This window comes from Poecilia formosa, unplaced genomic scaffold (genome assembly GCF_000485575.1).
Source record: "Poecilia formosa unplaced genomic scaffold, Poecilia_formosa-5.1.2 Scaffold190, whole genome shotgun sequence".
Taxonomy (NCBI): Eukaryota; Metazoa; Chordata; class Actinopteri; order Cyprinodontiformes; family Poeciliidae; genus Poecilia; species Poecilia formosa.
In genome coordinates, this window is record NW_006800129.1 from 92,943 (window position 1) to 112,017 (window position 19,075).

At 37.9% G+C, this 19,075-nt stretch overlaps 1 protein-coding gene across 1 annotated transcript in view; it reads left to right on the forward strand.

Moving 5' to 3' along the window:
* LOC103147781 (bone morphogenetic protein 7-like) overlaps nucleotides 1–18,596 on the forward strand; it is a 30,950-nt gene extending 12,354 nt beyond the window's left edge. The window contains exons 2-7 of the mRNA XM_007566285.2: nucleotides 8,386–8,578; nucleotides 9,852–10,000; nucleotides 12,938–13,141; nucleotides 15,932–16,008; nucleotides 16,391–16,501; nucleotides 16,704–18,596. Coding sequence (XP_007566347.1) covers nucleotides 8,386–8,578; nucleotides 9,852–10,000; nucleotides 12,938–13,141; nucleotides 15,932–16,008; nucleotides 16,391–16,501; nucleotides 16,704–16,853 — 884 coding nt within the window. The 3' untranslated portion in view covers nucleotides 16,854–18,596. The remainder of the gene's footprint in view (nucleotides 1–8,385; nucleotides 8,579–9,851; nucleotides 10,001–12,937; nucleotides 13,142–15,931; nucleotides 16,009–16,390; nucleotides 16,502–16,703) is intronic.
* The last annotated feature ends 479 nt before the right edge of the window (nucleotides 18,597–19,075 follow it).

Genomic DNA, 19,075 nt, shown 5'->3' on the forward strand with positions numbered 1-19,075 from the left:
ATTTGTATCTTCATCTGAGAAGAGATCATTCAAGAACTTAATATTATTCAAAATAAAAAGTCAGTTCCTAAGATCATCCTCCTGATCTTTGAAAAAGAATGGTACACGTATAACAACATTGTCCTATGTGAAAAAAAAATATAGTTCCATGTTTATTTGCTTGCATTCACATCATTAGAAAGAGCCTTATTACATATAAGAATGCTGATGATTTCGTGAGAAGCTTCTTCAGGTTTTCATACAAGGAAAATCTTTGTATTTGTTGCACCTTACCACCAAGTAAAAGGTATTTATTTTGAATTTGTTTTGCAATAATCTTTCAGTTTTTGTGACCGTTAATGTTTTTTGGTCATTCCCTCTGTAGGAAAACATTTGCACTAAATTAGCTGCCCAACAAAGTGCCAAAAGGTTATGCATATCTGAGAACTAAAAGTCAGCTTTTATACAGATAGCTTTCCCCCCCCTTACAAGTAGTGTGTTGGCAGTCGTGTGAGAAAACCGTTTTAAAACGCTTGTTATTCTCAATTTAACTTCAGGCAATAATAAGGTATCCTTAGTGGTAGAAAACATCATGGTTAAGGCTAAATTACATTTATTTTGAAATGCCACTCACATGGCAATAACCATTTTTTTTCATATGACTCACATTTACTGCTTCCTGATTATGTTTACAAAATGCAAATAGTTGCCTTAGAGAGAACTTGGCTGAGGTTTCTAACTGGTCTAGATTTAATCCACATTAACAAAAAAAATATAAACAACAATAATTAAATAAAAAGATTTAAAAAGCTAATCCCTTGCCCTGATGCATTTCAAATCTTTTGATTCAAATGTTAATACAACACCATCAAAAGTATTTTTACACCTTGATCTTTCTTTTTTTTTTTTTTTTTACATATTGTCATGTTGCAACCACAAGCTTTACTATATATGTTTTTACGATAGCCGTTGTCAGGGGAAAAAAAAAAAGTTATAAAAAGTCCAGACTTAGGAAGCAAAGAAAACAAGTGGAACAAGATCCGCTGGTCAGATCAAACCAAAATTAAAGCTTTTGGCCTACATGTAAAGTTCTGTGTGGAGGAACACTGGCACTGTACATCACATTGAACAGTTCTTGCCACCCATGGTGGTGGCAGCATCATGCTGTGGGGATGCCTTCTTTCAGTAGAGACAGGGAAAATAGTCAGAATAGATGGGAAGGTAGATGAAACTAAATATAGGTGGAGGTTCACCCTCTAGAAGGACAATGCCTTTACAGGTGCAATTAAAAAGTTAATTATTCAAAAGTGCATTTATTTTTGCAACTCATTTCATAAAGTGAAACACAGTATTTAAATTAATTTAGCCAGAATCGGATGCTTTCGAGCTTTTATGTCTTAATTATGACATTCCATGTGTAGTTAATGAAAACATGATACAAGAAATTAGTATTTTATCAGACCACTAGAAATACATTTGTAATACAGAGATGTGGGGATAATGTATAATGATTAGTACCTGCTCTAAGGTTGTTATTTCCAAACGGTGCTTTCAATCTGATTAGAACACCTATTCTACTTTACTTATGTACCTGCACATGACCACAGAAGGGTTCAGATTGTCTGTATTAAGGATTGTTAGCTTAACGTATCTATAACGAGCAAAATGACTGGTTTTTATTTTCTTCTCTGCCTTCCCATCCGACGGTGAAATTTCAGCAAAAAAAAGTCAAACTATTCATTTAAGCAGAGAACCCGTAACGCAGTTGAAGTAAATGAGAAAAAAAGTACCACTTCGAGATTCTTTTTTCAGTTAAATGCATTACTAAGAGCTCCAGGTTGTTTATATATCCTGTATAAATCTGTGGTCCAGAGTGCCAAGTGAAGCATGAGGTGGAACCAAGCACAGGGGTTTATGGGTGTAGAGGGCAAGCAATTTTGATGTCTGCTGTGAGAAGGAGGGTAAAGAGGTCAGCAAAGCCGGAAAAGTTTGGCCTGACCACAGATCTTCAATGTAAAGGCTTTTCTTCCTGTGGTTACTTTCTTTTGCTTCCAGTTAGACTCGTAGGCATGTATTAGTGACTGTACACACTGACACACTCTGAAAACGGCCTCTGAGGAAAGTTAATGATCACTAACTGTGAGTAAGTTATAGTATTAAACTCTCTTGACCCTCGGATCGGTCACAGCCTACGGTGCAGATACATCATGCTGGTATGATGTCATTAGCACTTGCTGGTGAACAGGATGTTTCCTAATGTGCTAATCGCCCCTTTGTGGGTACTCAATCCAGCCCAGGAGTTCGAACTGTCTTTATTGTTTATAGGACAAACATCATAAAAAAAAGTCTGCCCCCTCCTTTTACTGTTTTTCTTCGCTGGTCTCCGTTTAGAGTGTGGAAACTTTGACGTGTTTCGAGAGTGCAGTTTAAAATACTGAATAAAAATACAGAGTTCCTGGCATGCTCTCCTGTTTATAAGCCTCGTACTCAATTTGTGGAATGATCCAACTCCTTTTGGGATTTTAGTTAACAGGTGTCCTTATTAGTGTAGCGCTCTAGGGTGGTGTTGTGGCAATGAACTCTCGGGATTGAGGGAAGCAAAGCTTAAGTCGACAGTTGAGAAAAGTGAGAGGGGTGCCGAGGGTGAGATCCCCTCCTGGCGAGGAGCGGAAGAGTGCAAATAGGACTGAGGGGTGTGAGGGTGCCCGACAGACACTTGTGCTAATGTGAGCCGTCAGATATGTCTGCTGTCGCTCCGGAGCCTGAGGTGTTGTAGAAGTGTCTTAGGTCCACATGATAGCAGGAGAGGTGGAGAAAGGATGTGGGGAAGAAAAAGGAAAGGGGGGGAGAAGAGGGTAGACACAAAAAAAAGAGAAAAAATCAGCCTCTTTATCATCAGCCGGACTTTGTTCTTAAAGGAATAGTTTGGAGTTTTTGAAGTTTTGTTCTTTGAAGTTGTTAATAAAACTTCCCATATCTATGGAAGACATGTCCGATCATGATGCGTCTGCAGCAAAGTGAATAAATCACCAGAACAGAGAAAGGATAACAAGGAGGCAGACCCCACATTTCAGCTGCTTTAGCTTTGGAAACAACTTGAACTGAAATGTTAAAGGGGATGTAATGTTGTAATGTGGTTAAGTCTAAAATCATCCCCAACCCTGGCAGTTTTACCATTTGCTTTACCATTTACAGAAAAAAGACACAGAGAGCTACCAAGCAAGTGAATATATAAGAATAAGAAAGGATTCATGATTTAAACTTGTGATGTGTATTGCACAAATCTGCTGCAGGAAATATCAGTTGGTATTTCATCTTAAATGAAGTAGTAAAATCTTTATTGGACACCTTTAATTTAAAGTATGTAGAAAAAAATATGGGTACTATCTTAGTCTAATCATTCAGAAGTTTTCAAACTAAAGTGGAGGCGTGTTGAGGAAATGAGAATGAAACTCATAGTAATAAGGCAATAAATAGGCATCAGTAGGTTGTTAACCTTGTATTCTGATGACTCCCCTTCACCTACCTGTCAGCTGGCTGAAATACTTACAAGGAGAAAGTGGACTGCTGGAAATGTTTTTGGTGAAGATCATCAAACAAAAGGAGCGCCTCCTATCACTTGCATTATGTTTGCACTATTTTAAAAAACAACAGCAAAAGCAGTCATATCAATTTATATGCAACCTTTATAGATCTTAGTTAATATAGTGATAGAGTGAAACTACTTAACTTTTGCTTTAGGTTATTATTTCTCATGCTGGCACATACCTAGCAACATGGTATGTGCTAGGTATGTCCGGGCTTTGTCAAGTCCGGGCTTTGTCTTTTATTCGCAACATTTTTACTTTTACACATCTTTTAGTCAGGATTAAAAGATCCTGACTAATTTCTTTTGAAATTAGTCAAACTGATTTCTTTTGAAGGAAAGAAATCAGATCTTGGAAATCCATTACTTCAAAGAGCTCTTTTAAAGTCTGGCTTACTTATAGATTTATTTCTCTTTCAGAAGCTACCCTGAGGTAACTCATTTTATCTGGGACATTATACCTGGCAGGAATGACAGGATAAGATTTGGATCTGACTCATTCAGAGGTTAACATCCCATCAGACAATGATTATGAATACGCTTAACATGTGTGGATATTTGTTTTTTGGTAAAGATGAACGTTTTTCTTGCCCAAGATTAGAATTTGATATTTTTAGACAAATATTGTGCTTTTCTTTGCAGTTTTTTGCCATCAGAAAAAATACATTCAGATGTTATCTGATGTCTTTGAATCGGATAATTCATTTGGATCTTTTTGAATCACCAGTTGCTCACGTCAGTTGAAGCACGTCCCTCTGTGCCCCTGAGACTCTACAAGGTTGTGTAGGCAGAGCAGTTGGTAATATTTTGTTATCAAATAAGCTCTCCAAAGGAATCCTTTGGGTCTGTTCTCCAGCTCACCCAGCAAAAGAGGAGCTCTTCTCTATGACATGCAGTAAAATTTAAAAAAGAAAAAGACTGGGCCTCGACTAACATTTTTGTCTTAAGAGCATATTAGTTGATTTGGATTGTTCGTAAATGTCAAAACCTTATCAAAAACTGCTCTGGAAAACACAGTGGACAATATGGGTGTTACTGTTTCAATTATATACAAATTTAGGTACTTAATGGTAAAAATGTACATATCTAATGTCATAGATCTGCAATGCTTTAAGTGCAGAAACTAACTGTGGAAAAGAGCATACTAATTTAATTATAAAATAAGTAGAAAATTCACAGGAAGCATATTATATGGAGCACTGGCAGAGTAACGGTACAGAGGAAAGGCTGGAGAATGGCAATGAAGGCAGGTGAGTTAATCAGGGGGATTTGGAACAGCCGCAGAGGACTGGAAAACAGGGAGGCAGAGGGATGGTATAATTAGCACAGAGGGATGTTAACTAGACACAAAGAAAACTACACATCTACTGTGGAAAAAACTCTAACACTAACCTAAGACTATAAACTACAATACACAGAAAACACAACACAAAAATAAGTAAGAAACCTAAAGGAGTGAACCTGTATGGCAACACCTTACTAACATTAATAAGCACAAATAAATTAACTCAAGATGACCTTTCCAACTTGAACAAACATCAAAGAAATGATTAAAAGCGTATCAAACACCGGAAATAATGACCCGAAGATCATTATTTTCCACTTGTTCGTTTGGCTTAAAGCTTGCACCATTAACACAAAGCTATCTATTCTTAAAAAAACAAACAAAACAAAAAAACTTTGAAAAACAAAGTTAGCTCATTCTCATGGAAAACATGAATGCACGTGACATTTTATAAATTAAACAAAGTCTTCATTTACTATTTTGAGAAATGGACAGTGGAGAAGGTATTAGCATTTTAGGTCCCAATGATAATTTTCAAGTAAGCAGAATTACTGAAAGGAAACTATAACCATGAAGGGAGATGAACACAGAGCTCTATCCATGGTTGCCAGGTGCATGAGAAACTCTAGGAGGATGGAGCAGACTGTGCCATCTCACCATGTCTGAGTTCGGCGATTTGCACGTGTGTGGCCAGCTCACTGTGTAAGCTCGCTTTTCTCTTTGCATGTGTCTGTTGTCGTGTCTCTAATTATGGATTACAGAAAGCCATAATGATTGTGTTAGTGCACAGTGACGCACAGGATCCGTCACTTTACAGACGCTGAGAGTTTGTGACTGGAAGAGCTGCAGCTGAATTAAATGTGCGCGACTCAGGGCAAGGAGCTCACATGGCATCACAGGGTGTGTTCGCCAGATTTTTGGTGTGTGTGACACAGGTGGGGTGATGGCTACTCACTTCCTTCAACAGGAAATCATAAATGCACCCACTTAGCTTTAACCTTGCCTCTTCCTCTCATCTAATGACTGCCATACTCCCTCAATGGCCTGTAGGAGAATGAAATGGAAAGCCGAGTCTTTATTGTCCTTCACATTGTGCTGATAAAATCCATACATTAAAGGGTGGAAATGAGACAAACAGTTACTTTGTGAGTTTCACAGCAGTTTCCAGCTGTTTTTGTGGGCAAAAATGAAAAAAAAAAAAAAAAGGAATTCGCTGTAAAAAAAAAAAATGTGGGAGGCTGCTCAGTAAGCTGGAAAACAGGTCTGGCTTTCTAAACAGAGGGGAGTGCACCTGCACTGGAAGACATGAGGTGGGAAGAATACCAGGAGCAAGTGAAGAATGAGAAGCAGTGAAATGTAAAATATGCAGTGAGTGTGGGGAAGTTTACTAAATGTCTACTTTCCTGCAGTGGGTTTGTCTGTCAAGTTAAAAATGCCAACATCTGTACCCTGAAGGAGATATTCCATTACAGCTTGGGATCTTCCTGAAATGCCTTTTTTGTTGTGTAGGTGATTCCCCTCATCACTTGTCTTAAACATGATATCTACTCATTCAAATCCACCGAAGGGAAAAGTTTTTATACACCTCAAAGAAAGACCACCTGCATGCAAAAATGCAATGTTTTTACTTAGAAGAATATCCTGAATGTCGTGCAGCTATTGATTTGAGCAGGAATATTGGAAATTCAGAACAGGGCTTACATGAAACCTTGTACATGAAGCAGCGTAAACTGCTTTAAAGGTTTTCTGTTTTTCTCATGTTTTGTTTTGCTGTAAAACTTTTTTTTTTGTTTAGTTAATCACTAGATACAGTGCCGTGAAAAAGTATTTTTATTGTCTTTTGCTGTATTTATTTATTTTCCCTTACAAATTTTTAAAATGTTTTTCCCCTTTAATCTTAAATGTAGCAGATAAAAACAAATTATTATAATTTCAGTCAAAGAGAATATGAGTCAATATAAGAAGCAGCTTTCAAATGATGATTTAATTTATCTATGGACAAAAGTATCCAAACCAACCTATGTGAAACTGTAATTTCCCCTTGTTGAGATATGAATTAATTCTCTTTAAGTTCTGAGTCCTCCTTCCAACATTTGACTAAATCCTACACTGCTGGCAACATGAAGTACGGTAGACTAAATAAATTGAAGAACACATGAAGAGCAGCCCAATTTACATCTTTCAGTTTAGCCATTTCTAATTATTCAGGTTCCAGCAAACCACAAACAGAGCCATTATCCACAAATTGAGAAAAGATGGAACAGTGGTAACCCTTCCAGGAGAGGCTGGCCTATCAAAATTACTCAGAGAGGATGGGCAACTGACTCATCGAAGAGGTCTCAACAGAACCCAGGACAACATCCAAAACACCACATTTACTTTCCTTAATGAAGTCATGACTCAACGGTATAAAAACAGACCAGGTGAAAAACCCCTGCTTGTGGACTTAATTGGTGCACCGAGGTAGGCCTGTTCATAGTAAACCAGAATGTTATAAAATACAAGTGCTGGCAAACGGGACTGGAAAAAGGAAATAAACAAGGTATGTGGGCCTAGAGAAACTGTTCAGTTCACTTAATTTGATCACCAGATAACCAAGATTTCTATACATTTTTTGGACGTGCCAAAACAGTTCTAGACTAAGAGTACCACTGCTCGCACGCGCCATACAAACTATACGAAGAATTATTGCCAAGTTTTATTACATTTGTATGTAAAATCAAGAAAGTACAGCAAAAGGAAGTATTAATCTTTCTATGTAACTGCTTATGTGATTATGATTCTAATTTATCAAACACTGCAACGTATTTAGCTATTGACATTCAAAGTTTTGCTGAGTTCTTGAGAAAACGAAATTCAAATGAAAATAACCTGAAAGTGAATCCAAGATGGGATTTACCATTGCACAGAGAGATTGATAAACATCTGAATGAGTCTCTGTAGGCAAAAGTTTTTCACCCTGGGGATGTCCTGCTGTGACTTAAGAGGAACAAAGCTAAGGGAGGGGGCTTCCTGGTGGCTCAGGATGGACTGGAAAGCAGGGATGTGGCAATAAGAATGACGAGGCAGTGGGGATGGGGTACAGCAAACATGGAGCCCCCAACTCATGAGAACCAGATGAAGGGCAGACCGGATGGCTCTCTGGGGCTCTGTGAAAGAAAAAAAAAGAAAGGGAAAAAAGCGGCTCATAAAACTGTCAGAATCCACTTGCATCTCTCTATCATGGCTCAGTGTTCGCCAGATGCGTTGCTTTTAATGCAACGCTTCACGAATGTTTCTGTCATCAGCCAACGTATATATCTGTCAGTTTGTCAAATCTGGCGCTGGCTTAGAGTTTGACATCTTATATCGGGTCCTTACTAAGTTTGAAAGACAATCATTAATTTTAATACAAAATATTACATCTCTCGTCTAAACCCACATACGCTTTGGTTGTTTCATACCTCACAAAGGACTACTCCAGTTGGTCTGATTTGGGAACGTTGTCTTATTTTTGTTTCTGTGCTTTTTTTTTTTTTGCTTTTTTTTTTTACAGTGGAACACGATAAGGAATTTCTACCTGTGCGGCGGCATCATCGAGAGTTCAGATTCGATCTGTCGCGAATCCCAGAGGGTGAAGCCGTCACCGCTGCCGAGTTTCGTATTTTCAAAGACTTCATCCATGAAAGCTACGATAATGAGACCTTCCGCATCAGCGTCTACCAGGTGTTGGAGGAACATTCTGACAAGTGAGCTCCAATGTGTGGTTATGTGGTGAAACGGTGTCCAGGATTTTAGAGCTCTGTTTTGTGAACAATGTTTTAGTTTGTATTTTTTTCCACAATCAGTTAACAATTTGACCTTCGGGTAAGGTGAGTTGACCTTACCCGAAGGTAAGCATAGCTATTACAGCATTTATATTATTAGAAAACATAATAGCACTATAGTAAAAGTTTTCCAAACTCTAATCTTTGGAAATAATACCAGTCGAAAAGGAAGTAATTGCTTTGTTTTAAAGGATGAATAGCTTGATGGATTTCACACATAAAAGTTACAAAAGTTATAAATTAAAGACCCCGATTTCATAACTGTAGTTATTTAGGTCTTCTTCTGTAACTTTAGACCATTGCAGTCATATTAGTTGTTGGCTGTTTTCAGTAATAATAATAAAAAAGACTTTGTTTCATTTTTCAACCATTTAATTTTGTGTTACAATTGACATAAATGACTTTCCTCTTGGGGTTTCAGTGAATATAATCTTTGCAAAATTCACACAATGCAACACCTACAAAACAAAGCATTTAATTAAAATTAAGGTATCAAAGCTTTGATTTTTGGCAGAGTTTTACACAAAGCATTTCTGAATTTCTGAACTAAAAGCTTTGCCAGAAGGCGTGTAACTCAGCTGCTTGGGCCTTTCGTTTGTCTGGAGGGAACAACACACTCATTTATTCCTCTGCCAGGGAATGGCTTGTATACATGAATGGACCAGGACTCTGTGACACACTATCTGCTCAGTCAGAAAATAGGTCGGGATGCATGAATGCCCAAATGAAGAACAAGGGATTTTTACTCTCAAATGGCGAAAGATTAGAAACCACAAAGTTCGACAATAGCATCGACTTTGATATGCACTATTTTCTTCACTACTTTTCTCACAGCTTTTTTTTTTTTGTTCCTTTTTCACAGCTGTGTTTTTTTGCTTCTCCTTTTCTCCCCTGTACGCTTTCTGGTTCGCCCACTGAATTCCAGTCTGTGATGGACTGTGTGTACCATATGAAAGGACCGCCCGTTTATAAAGCTATTATTGTCAATTAAGAAAATGAAGTGCTCCCCTGGGCCTCGCCATCTGGAGCCCTCCTCACCTCCCTCCATCACTCTCTTTGTTTCACTTTGACACACCAGTACAATCCTCTCTCTACATTTCACGACTTTTTGCTTCAGTCAGTCACTCAGTTACAATTTCTTTCCACATGACTGTCCATATCTAACTTCTACTTCTATTTTTCTGTTTCCCTTCAGGGAATCAGATCTCTTTCTGCTAGATTCCAGGGTGATCTGGGCAGCAGAGGAGGGCTGGTTGGTATTTGACATTACAGCCACCAGTAACCACTGGGTGCTGAACCCCAGCAGAAACCTCGGTCTGCAGCTGGCCCTGGAGACCGCAAACGGTGAGAGACGTTCATGTCAGATAAGTCTGTTACATAAAGTGATTTTTGCACAGTGACATGTTAAAGAGAAGCAAAAAGAAACAGAAAAAGGTATACGTAGTAGGGAAAAAAAATCATAAAATGTCTGCTGACAGATTTAAAAAGGAAGCATCTGTAGAAAGAGAGCTTCACACCTTTGCGCATGAGCGCTGCGGTTGGCTCTGAACTATTAAAAGAGCAGTAAGCTGCACAGAAACATCTTTTAATAATCTAATGTATTTGTTAACATGAAAACGTTTGGAACCAATACACATTTTTGAAACATTTATGAACAAAAACAAACTGCATTTGATGAAATGCGATGGTGGTTTTGGTTTTCCTGTGGTTTTAAAAAAGTTTTTTTTTTTTCATGTCCTGTTGTTTTTCTTTTCTCTGTTTATTCTTTCTTGATGTTTTGAAAAGTGCTTCATACTGTGTTGGTGTGTGTCATAAATTGTCTTTTGGTGTCACCAAACATTTACAAATGTGGAATTGTAAATTACATTTTTCAAAAAAACAAAAAATCTATTTTATTATTTTTTTTATTAGTTATCCTCTCTTATCTTCGTCTATTTTTTTTATTATTTAAATTTCTTTTAAACAATGTGGGCTTCACTGACAGTAGAATTTTTTACATGCACAAAGGCAGCTAAGGAAACTCATGATTTGGCTTTTGTCTTTGGGACCCAAATTCAGAGCGAAGCGAAAAACAAATCCCACGCATGCAAAGAGGAATGATTGACCCTTTCATGAAATAAGCAAATACAAAACTATCAGTAACAAAGAGGATGTGTTATGTGAAACGAAACACAGAAAAAAATTCCCAAAAAAAAAACAAAAAAACTCAAGAAAAGTTGGCAGAGACCGGGCCCTAACAGAATGCATGACAGAAAATTCCCAAAAAAAAAACAAAAAAACTCAAGAAAAGTTGGCAGAGACCGGGCCCTAACAGAATGCATGACAGGGGCAAAGCTGACTGCACAATAAAATGACACATCAGAGAGGCTTAAATGGTGAGGCAGTTGATTACTGGAATGGAAAAGGATTCTCTATTTTCTGGATGAGGAAAAGCTGAAGAAGAGCAGGAGGGAAAGGCACAAGTTCGGGATATGAACTCTGTAGATGCAATGAAAATGAAACGGTTGTTTATATAAGAATAGTCCGTCTGTCCGTCCGTCCACTACCCACTCTTCCTTGTAGGGTCGAGGGGGACGGTTACTGCATATCTTCAGCTGGCAATCGCATCTCTCCAGTCCTCGCCCGTCTAACAAAGGGCAACAAAGAGACACACAACCATTCACACATAGTCGTACCTAAGAGCAATTTTAGAGAGACAAATTAATCTAACAGAATTTTTTTATTGGATTGTAGAAGACAGAAAGATCTGGATTTGAACCCAGGATTTTCTTGTGACAAGGCAAGAGCACTACCAACTCCGCCAACTTGCAGGCATTCTCGGGAAGACCAATAAAGTCTCTACCGTGTCTCATCAAGTCTTTCACAAGGAGTTTTACAGTAAACCATGATTCATTTTAAAGAGGATGTGATTAAAAAGTAGGAAATAGAATATCACCCATTGTGACTGTAGCTGTGTAGCTTAAAAAAACATTTACAGTCCTCATCAGTACAGCACTGCCTTCCAAAACTTGTTTCCTTATTGTCTGAGATTATTATTAATCTTGCCTGAGATTAAAACGAGCAGATCTGAAACACCAGTATATGACAAAAAGAAAGCAAATTCAGAAGAAATCTGAAAAGAGGCAAAAACATTTTTGTAATGCTATATTTATATTGTGAGGTCTGGGATGTACTCACACATTCTTTAGTTAATTGACATGTTTTCATTGGCAATGCTATTTGCTTTGTGAGGCTGAGACACCGCATACATAGAGGAAAGGGGTTACGTAGCTTCAATGAAAAGGGAAAGGAAATATTGTGTATGTCCATGGCAGTCAGTGCAGATTTAAAAAAAAAAATCTCATGTTCAGTTAAACCGAGGCCATAATTTTACTGTTACTCGAATATTCTTGTAAACAGCGCTAAGAGAAACAGCCCCTGAACATGTTTGCCCTAAACTATTTATCTTATTAAGTGAGTGTAGTAACCAGTTTCTACTTAGTAGACCATAAAATGTGCTCCGAATAAACATTTTGTAAGAGCTCCAGCTGTGTTCAAGTGTAAGCCTAACAAACCCAAGTGAGCTGCATCCATCGTAGCGCAGTCCAACAAACATGAGGGCTAGCATTACGACACAACTCAGATGGGTTGTCTGCGTGTACACAGAGGAGATATATCAGACTGTGCCTTTCATCTGTCATCACCTCATCATTCATCAGCGTCATCATCGGTCATACCCTCAGCATCATTAGCAGGCATGCGGAAAAATACCCCGTGTTATCTTAGGAGGCATTAGTTATCTGGAGGCACAAATGTTTTGCCTCCACACAACTTTCCCAACAAACAGCATTCAGTGCAAGACAATGTACAAAACGATATCTTCGCTGGGGATGACAGGATGTTACATGTTAGATGAGGAAAACAGACACGATACTGCTTTCAGGTTGTGCAAAGGGTGGGCTGGGCACGTCGGATTCATCTGCGCGTGATTGTAGGTTAGACTGTGTAGGAAGCTTTATAGGGGAGCGTGTACAAACAAGTGCATACGACCTTCTGTCGCCAGCAGGGACTGGAGAGAAGGCAGAGAAGGGATGAGGGTGGAAAAAAAAAGGGAGAGGAATTCACAAAAAGAGAATCTCGCTTGTAAAACCATCCAAAGTAGTTTCACTGAGGAAAGGATCACAGAGGAGATAAGCTACAAGCACAGCAGTTACTTGATTTTAGAAGCTTAAACGTTAAACTTTCCCAAATAAGATGATATGTCGACACATGTAGCACTGTTGTACTTTGTCGCCCAAACAGGAGAGAGTATCAATCCTCGTGTGGCCGGGCTAATTGGTCGCACCGGACCTCAGAGCAAACAGCCCTTCATGGTGGCCTTCTTCAAAGCAACCGAAGTGCACCTGCGAAGCATCCGCTCAGCTTCCGGAGGGGGCAAACAACGCAACCCTAACCGGTCCAAAGGGGCAAGGAGCCAAGAGGCTCTCAGAGTGACCAATGTTGCAGGTAAACACAGAAAGTGTGTGCTCATTATGTAGACTATCATGCAAATTCATGGACTGAAATATGCATGTCCATTACAGTGGTTTGGAAAAAAATATTGTTACAATTTGAAGTTTTTGGCATTTTGGTTCCTTACAACAACCGTTTGTTTATTTTACATAAAGTAACTCATAGCTAATGGAAGAAAAATATATATTTTTCACATGTAAATTAGTATTTACCCTCTATAATAACTACCCTTTGCTGCATTTACATCTACAATTCTTTTAAGGTATGTCTGCCAGTTTTCTACAATTAAGGACTACAGTTTTTTTTTTTTTTTTTTGCTTCTTCTTATATTTCAAGCTAAACATAACTGAATGGAGAATATATGTGAACATCCATTTTCAAGTCTTAACCCTAATACTTAAGTTGGTTTTGGTTTGAACACTGACTGGACATTTTAAACACTGAAACACCTATTTTTTTGAAGCCACCTTATTTTTCCTGTCGCTAGCTCCGTCCTCCATCCCATCAACAAAGTTTCTTGTGCCTGCCAAAGAGGATCATACCCACAGTATGATGCTCTCCAAAAACTAGTTTTCCTGTGTGTTTGTGTGTTCAGGGTGATGTTCAGTGTTAGTTTTAAACCACACTTACTGTTTTGCTTGCATGTCTAATCTGACCAACCTCTTCCACACATTTGCTGTGTTCCCTTCACACGCATAGCGTTTTGTATGTGGGCCAAAGGCTGGTAGCGCACTTCTCATGTTTCTCATATTGGGCTCATGGTTGGTTCTTGCTCAGTTAGTAGCCATACTCTTTCCATTTTCAGATGATGGAACAAAGAGTGCTTATTGATATGTTCAAAGCTCAAAATGTTTTTTTCTGCTCTGTTTCAGGGTCTAAATAATCCTGTTTGTTCGCTAATGTTCTATATTAAACTTCAATTGTTGTTTTGTCTTTTTTTCTGAACACCTCCGACTTATGAAAGGAGCTGGTTCCATTGTATTATAGTCATCAGAGTTGAAGGGGAACAGTAAAAAAAAATCCCTTTTGTGTGGATGTGTTTATGTAAAACCAATCCAAGCCTTAAGAAACTTCCTTCCACTTCACATTTATGCACTACTAGTTGTCACACAAAAAAAAAAAAAAAAAAAAAAAAATCCCGATGCAACACAGAGCTGTCTGTGATTATAACATGGGATTAAGAACGTTTCAAGGGGTGAGAATGCTTCCGCAAGGCACTGTATGGATCTGTTCCCACTGAAGGAACAAAGTAAAGGGCACTTATTTAATAGTTTCCTGGTTCTGCGTGTGTACTCACAGCATACAGACTCACAACATTTTCAAAAAGGACACTGAAAGGTTTCAGCATTTGAGACACATTAAAGACCTTTGTTTTGAGGGTGTGAGTGTGCTGTGTTTATGTGAAGTCCTGAAACATTAGACTGTAAGGCTTCAAATAGTGCTCTGCTGTCTTTGTTTATTTACTCGAGCATTACAGAGCGGTTGGGGCCAAGTTTCCCGCTTGGAGGTAAGGCAGCACAGGCTTTTATGGTGGAACACATCTGCAGTGCGCTGTGGGGCAACCAGGCCCTGGACACATGGGCCAAATGGGTCTGTTTGGAACTTTGGATACCAGTGGTCTTTAGCGGGATGATGAGAACCAGTCGCTCATAATCATTTCCAACATGAGCCCCTTTCAAGAGCTAATGCACCACAGAACCTCACCGGTCACCAGAAGAGGAGAATGATACTTATGGATAGAAAACAGGCTCTTCTTTTTTCTGTGTTGTTAAAAAAAAAAAAAAAAAGGAATGCTAAAACCAGTGAAGAAAGGAGCGAAAATGAAAAGTCTTCCGTTGTAAATCTGGCTGAGATCTGTTGTGTGCACATCTGTTTCATCTAATGGAAACTCGAAGCCCAGCAGACTGACCTCCAAGCATGGTGGCCCATTTATTTAAACTAGTTAAATGATGATACTAAAATGATGCAACATATTGAGGTCATTTCCCAGCTATTGGCTTGAACAGGTATATTTTTAAGCACTTGCTACATTTACAGAGCCTTGTAAAGGTTTTCATACCCTTTCAACTGTTTTGCATTTTGTCAAGTTGCAACCACCAACTGAAGGAAAATAATACATGGTTTCCAAAAGTAAAAAAAAAAAAAAAAAACTTAAAAATGTTGCTGATGTTTTTCTTAAAATCTGGTGAACAAACTGCAACCGATTGCTTCCAGAAGTCACTTAACCAGCAAACAGAGTCCATCTCTGTGGAGGTTAATTTCAGGATAGAGCCAGTAATTCTGTGAAAGCCTCAAAAGTTTTATAGAGGACAATAAACATGTAAACCAAGGAACACAACAGACAGGCTAGGGATAAAGCTCTGGAGGAGTTAAAAATAGGAATAAATAAATTAACACGTGGCATTACCTGAACAGTTTTGTTTAAGGATATCTTTCATTAAATCTGCTATTTTGCAAAAAAGAATTGGAAGAATTTTCAGTCTGTTAATATTCAGTACCTACAGTTCAGCAAGTACGTGTATTCAGGTGGCTGAACAGAAAAAATGCATGCCCCACTTTTACTTTTACATTTTGACAACCTTGTGCAATTTTTATTCCAATTCAAACTAAGCTCTTTTTGAGTTGGACTATTAGATCAAATCTCAGCTGTTGTTGATAGTCATGTGATAAATGTTGAAAACCTTCCAGGGGGCTTGAAGAAGTTTGTGGTGGACTATAGATCTGTACTTTTATACTGAACGCACTAATGTGTATTCTCTGCTTTTGTCTTTGTTATGTCCCTAGAAAACAGCAGCACTGATCAGAAGCAGGCGTGCAAGAAGCATGAGCTCTACGTCAGTTTCCGTGACTTAGGATGGCAGGTATAAAAACAATACTCGCCAAGATTACTTGGAACTGTAGAAATTGGCACAAAGTCCAGCATTTTACTGGCCTAAAATATGAAAATGTGACTAGATTAAAACATTTTTTTTTTGTTTCTTTCTGGAAACATGAGGAACTCAGACAGTGAGCAAACTCGCATCTGGGGTTTAATCTTAGCCTTTCTTTTTTGGGGCAGCTTTGTGAAGTCATTTTTGTTACTTTTTTTTTAAGTTAACAATGTTATGTTATGTTTGCATATCCCCATGTAGGGATAGAAATTAAAATTGTCTCACAAGTTCTCTGAGTCAGTTTTCAAAGCTTAACAAAAAGGACAAGAAAACCCATAAGTCTGTCTGGACTTCTTCTGTCATTTTCTCTTAGGACTGGATCATTGCTCCTGAAGGATATGCTGCATATTACTGTGAGGGAGAGTGTGCCTTCCCGCTGAACTCCTACATGAACGCCACAAACCACGCCATTGTACAAACACTTGTGAGTAGCTGTAAAACCAAGGAAGAAAACGCAACAGACATGTGCTGCCTTAGATCTCTCATCACTTATTTGGCCGTGGAAGGTTTGGGACACAAACATTGCAGGCTCAGATTTTCTGGGGCATTAATCATGAAAAGCTGAGATTTGTGTGTAAGAAATGTTGTCATAACTGGCCTCCTCCTCCTCTTCCTCTCCCTTCTAGGTTCATTTTGTTAATCCTGAGTCGGTTCCTAAGCCTTGCTGTGCGCCAACACAGCTCCATGCCATTTCTGTGCTCTACTTTGACGACAGCTCCAATGTGATCCTGAAGAAGTACCGCAACATGGTCGTCAGAGCTTGTGGCTGTCACTGAACCACCAGCATCTTCACAGGGACGCACACATACGCACATGATGAGAGGAGAATCGACAGGGCGCTCGTTTAAAATGCTGCAGGATTGGAAAGCAGCTTGTGCATTTCGTGTAGACACACTTTTGTAAGGCCAAACATGAATTTCACTCTATTTAAAGGGGCAATTCAACTCCAAGTCTGTTTAAAATAAAAATAAACATGTAGTTCCTGGCTTTGCTGTCATTTTAAGCGGCAAATGAGAAAGACCATAAGTACCATAAGTTCATAAAATGGAGCAAATATTTACAAAACAAATCCAACTTAAAAATTGAGTATGAGCTCGTGGAAGATGTTCATTCAGCTACTCACTTTTTATAAATAAACTAAACAAATATGAAATTACGACCACTGTTTAAATAACAGATAAATAGATATTCTTTGTTCTTTACTGATTTTTACTGATGAAAATCAATATTATTTATCAATTAAACTTTTTGTTAAGAAATTTGCAGATCTCTTCTTTAGCTCTTTCTTTAGCTGTTTTAATCTGAAACAGTTAAAGGCAGTATATTTGTCTGCTGTAACACTCTACAGTCCTCTTCCGTATTCTGTTATATGCTGTACGCAACCCGCTCTACCAACATAGAAATGTTTCAATTTAAAAACCCATTTGTACTCAGTTTATTTTCACTGCCACAGGATAAAGTCTTAACAAGCCGCAGAGAGGAAGCAGCAAACTAATGTCCTCCTTTGTGATTCTCCAAACAAGATACAATATAGACAACAGAAGAGAGGGACAGAGAACAAGTCCACTTGTGTGCTTTCCTTTCATGCCTTCACAATTTATTTGTTTTTTTGTCTTTGCTTTCTCCCAAGATGCTACAACTTGCTAAGGTCTGCAAGGACTTGATGCTGCAGGATCATATTTGAATATGTGGAGATACTTCTTTTAGACTTGTATAATTTTTGTCAAATTTTTTGACAATGCCATGAGTTGTAAAACTTTATCTTAAAAGTAATTAATCAAATTATTTTACCTAACTTTTTCATATGATCAGCTTTCTATTTTATTTATATCTGTGATCTTTCTTTGTTTTGTTTTTTTTCCTTTTTATTTTTGTTCTTATAGCTGAAAGAACATTCTCAAAAACCATGAGCTCCATTTATAAGTTTGAGGCTAACAAGAAAAAAAAAATTACTTACTTTATTTGAAAGTGAACATTTCCTTGTATGATTTCTTCCCATAAATGCACATCGACAAACACAATCATGTTTGTGCTTTCTACTGTGTGTACAAGACACATAAAGCATAGACTGTACTGTATAATTGTTCATTCACAGTCAACCATGTGTTATCTTAACAATTATGATAACCATTGTAGTTTATTATGTTTACTATATATATGAATATGTGGCTGATAGAGGAAGATAGAGGACTTTGTATTCCCTCAATGTACAATATTGTGTAAATATTATGTTTTTTTTTTTTTTTTCCAAAAAACAAGAAACAAAAAGCAAGTGTATTTATTTCCTGCATTGCAATTTGGATTTGTTTATTTTATTCTCCTGTATAAAATGCTGTATTATTTTTGGACATAAGCATTGCCTCATTTATTAGGAACATTTTTAGAAATACAAATAGCTGTTTCAAGCATCTTGTTCTGTGTGCTCAATGTTTTCAGGTTTGTACTTCTCTGCTGTAATACAATCTGTTGTATTTAAAAATAAACACCTATTTATTGAGAGCAGGCTAAGCTCTTCCAAAGTGGGCTCCAATTTTTCAACTATGTTTTACTGCTGAACTGTCACAATAAAATTGGACAAAGGCAGCAAAACTGATTCTTGACATATTGTTTCATGTGACAAAAATAAAGGGCAAATACCTTGACCCTGGGAGAAACCAGCTCCTTATTCTACGCTATTTACTTTGCACAGAAACATGACATTGTTCATAACTTTCCCTTTCAGTTTGTTGATTTGCCCAGTAGATATTCTACAGGAGAAATCCAAGTGAATGGGAGAAAGCCCTGTTAAGCGAGATTTAAATCGAGCAGAACTGCATATGGCCAGGCTAATGTGCCATATAACTTCCACAAATTCCTGAAATTGTAACTTCTCAAAGTCTCATTCATTTTCAAAGATGTGCTTCAAAGTTGCTAAAATTACTCATGAAACACAGACTTCAAGTATTAGTGTAAGGCTCGTAAGAAGTAAGAAGGGGACGCAAAGTCTTCAGCTCCAGTA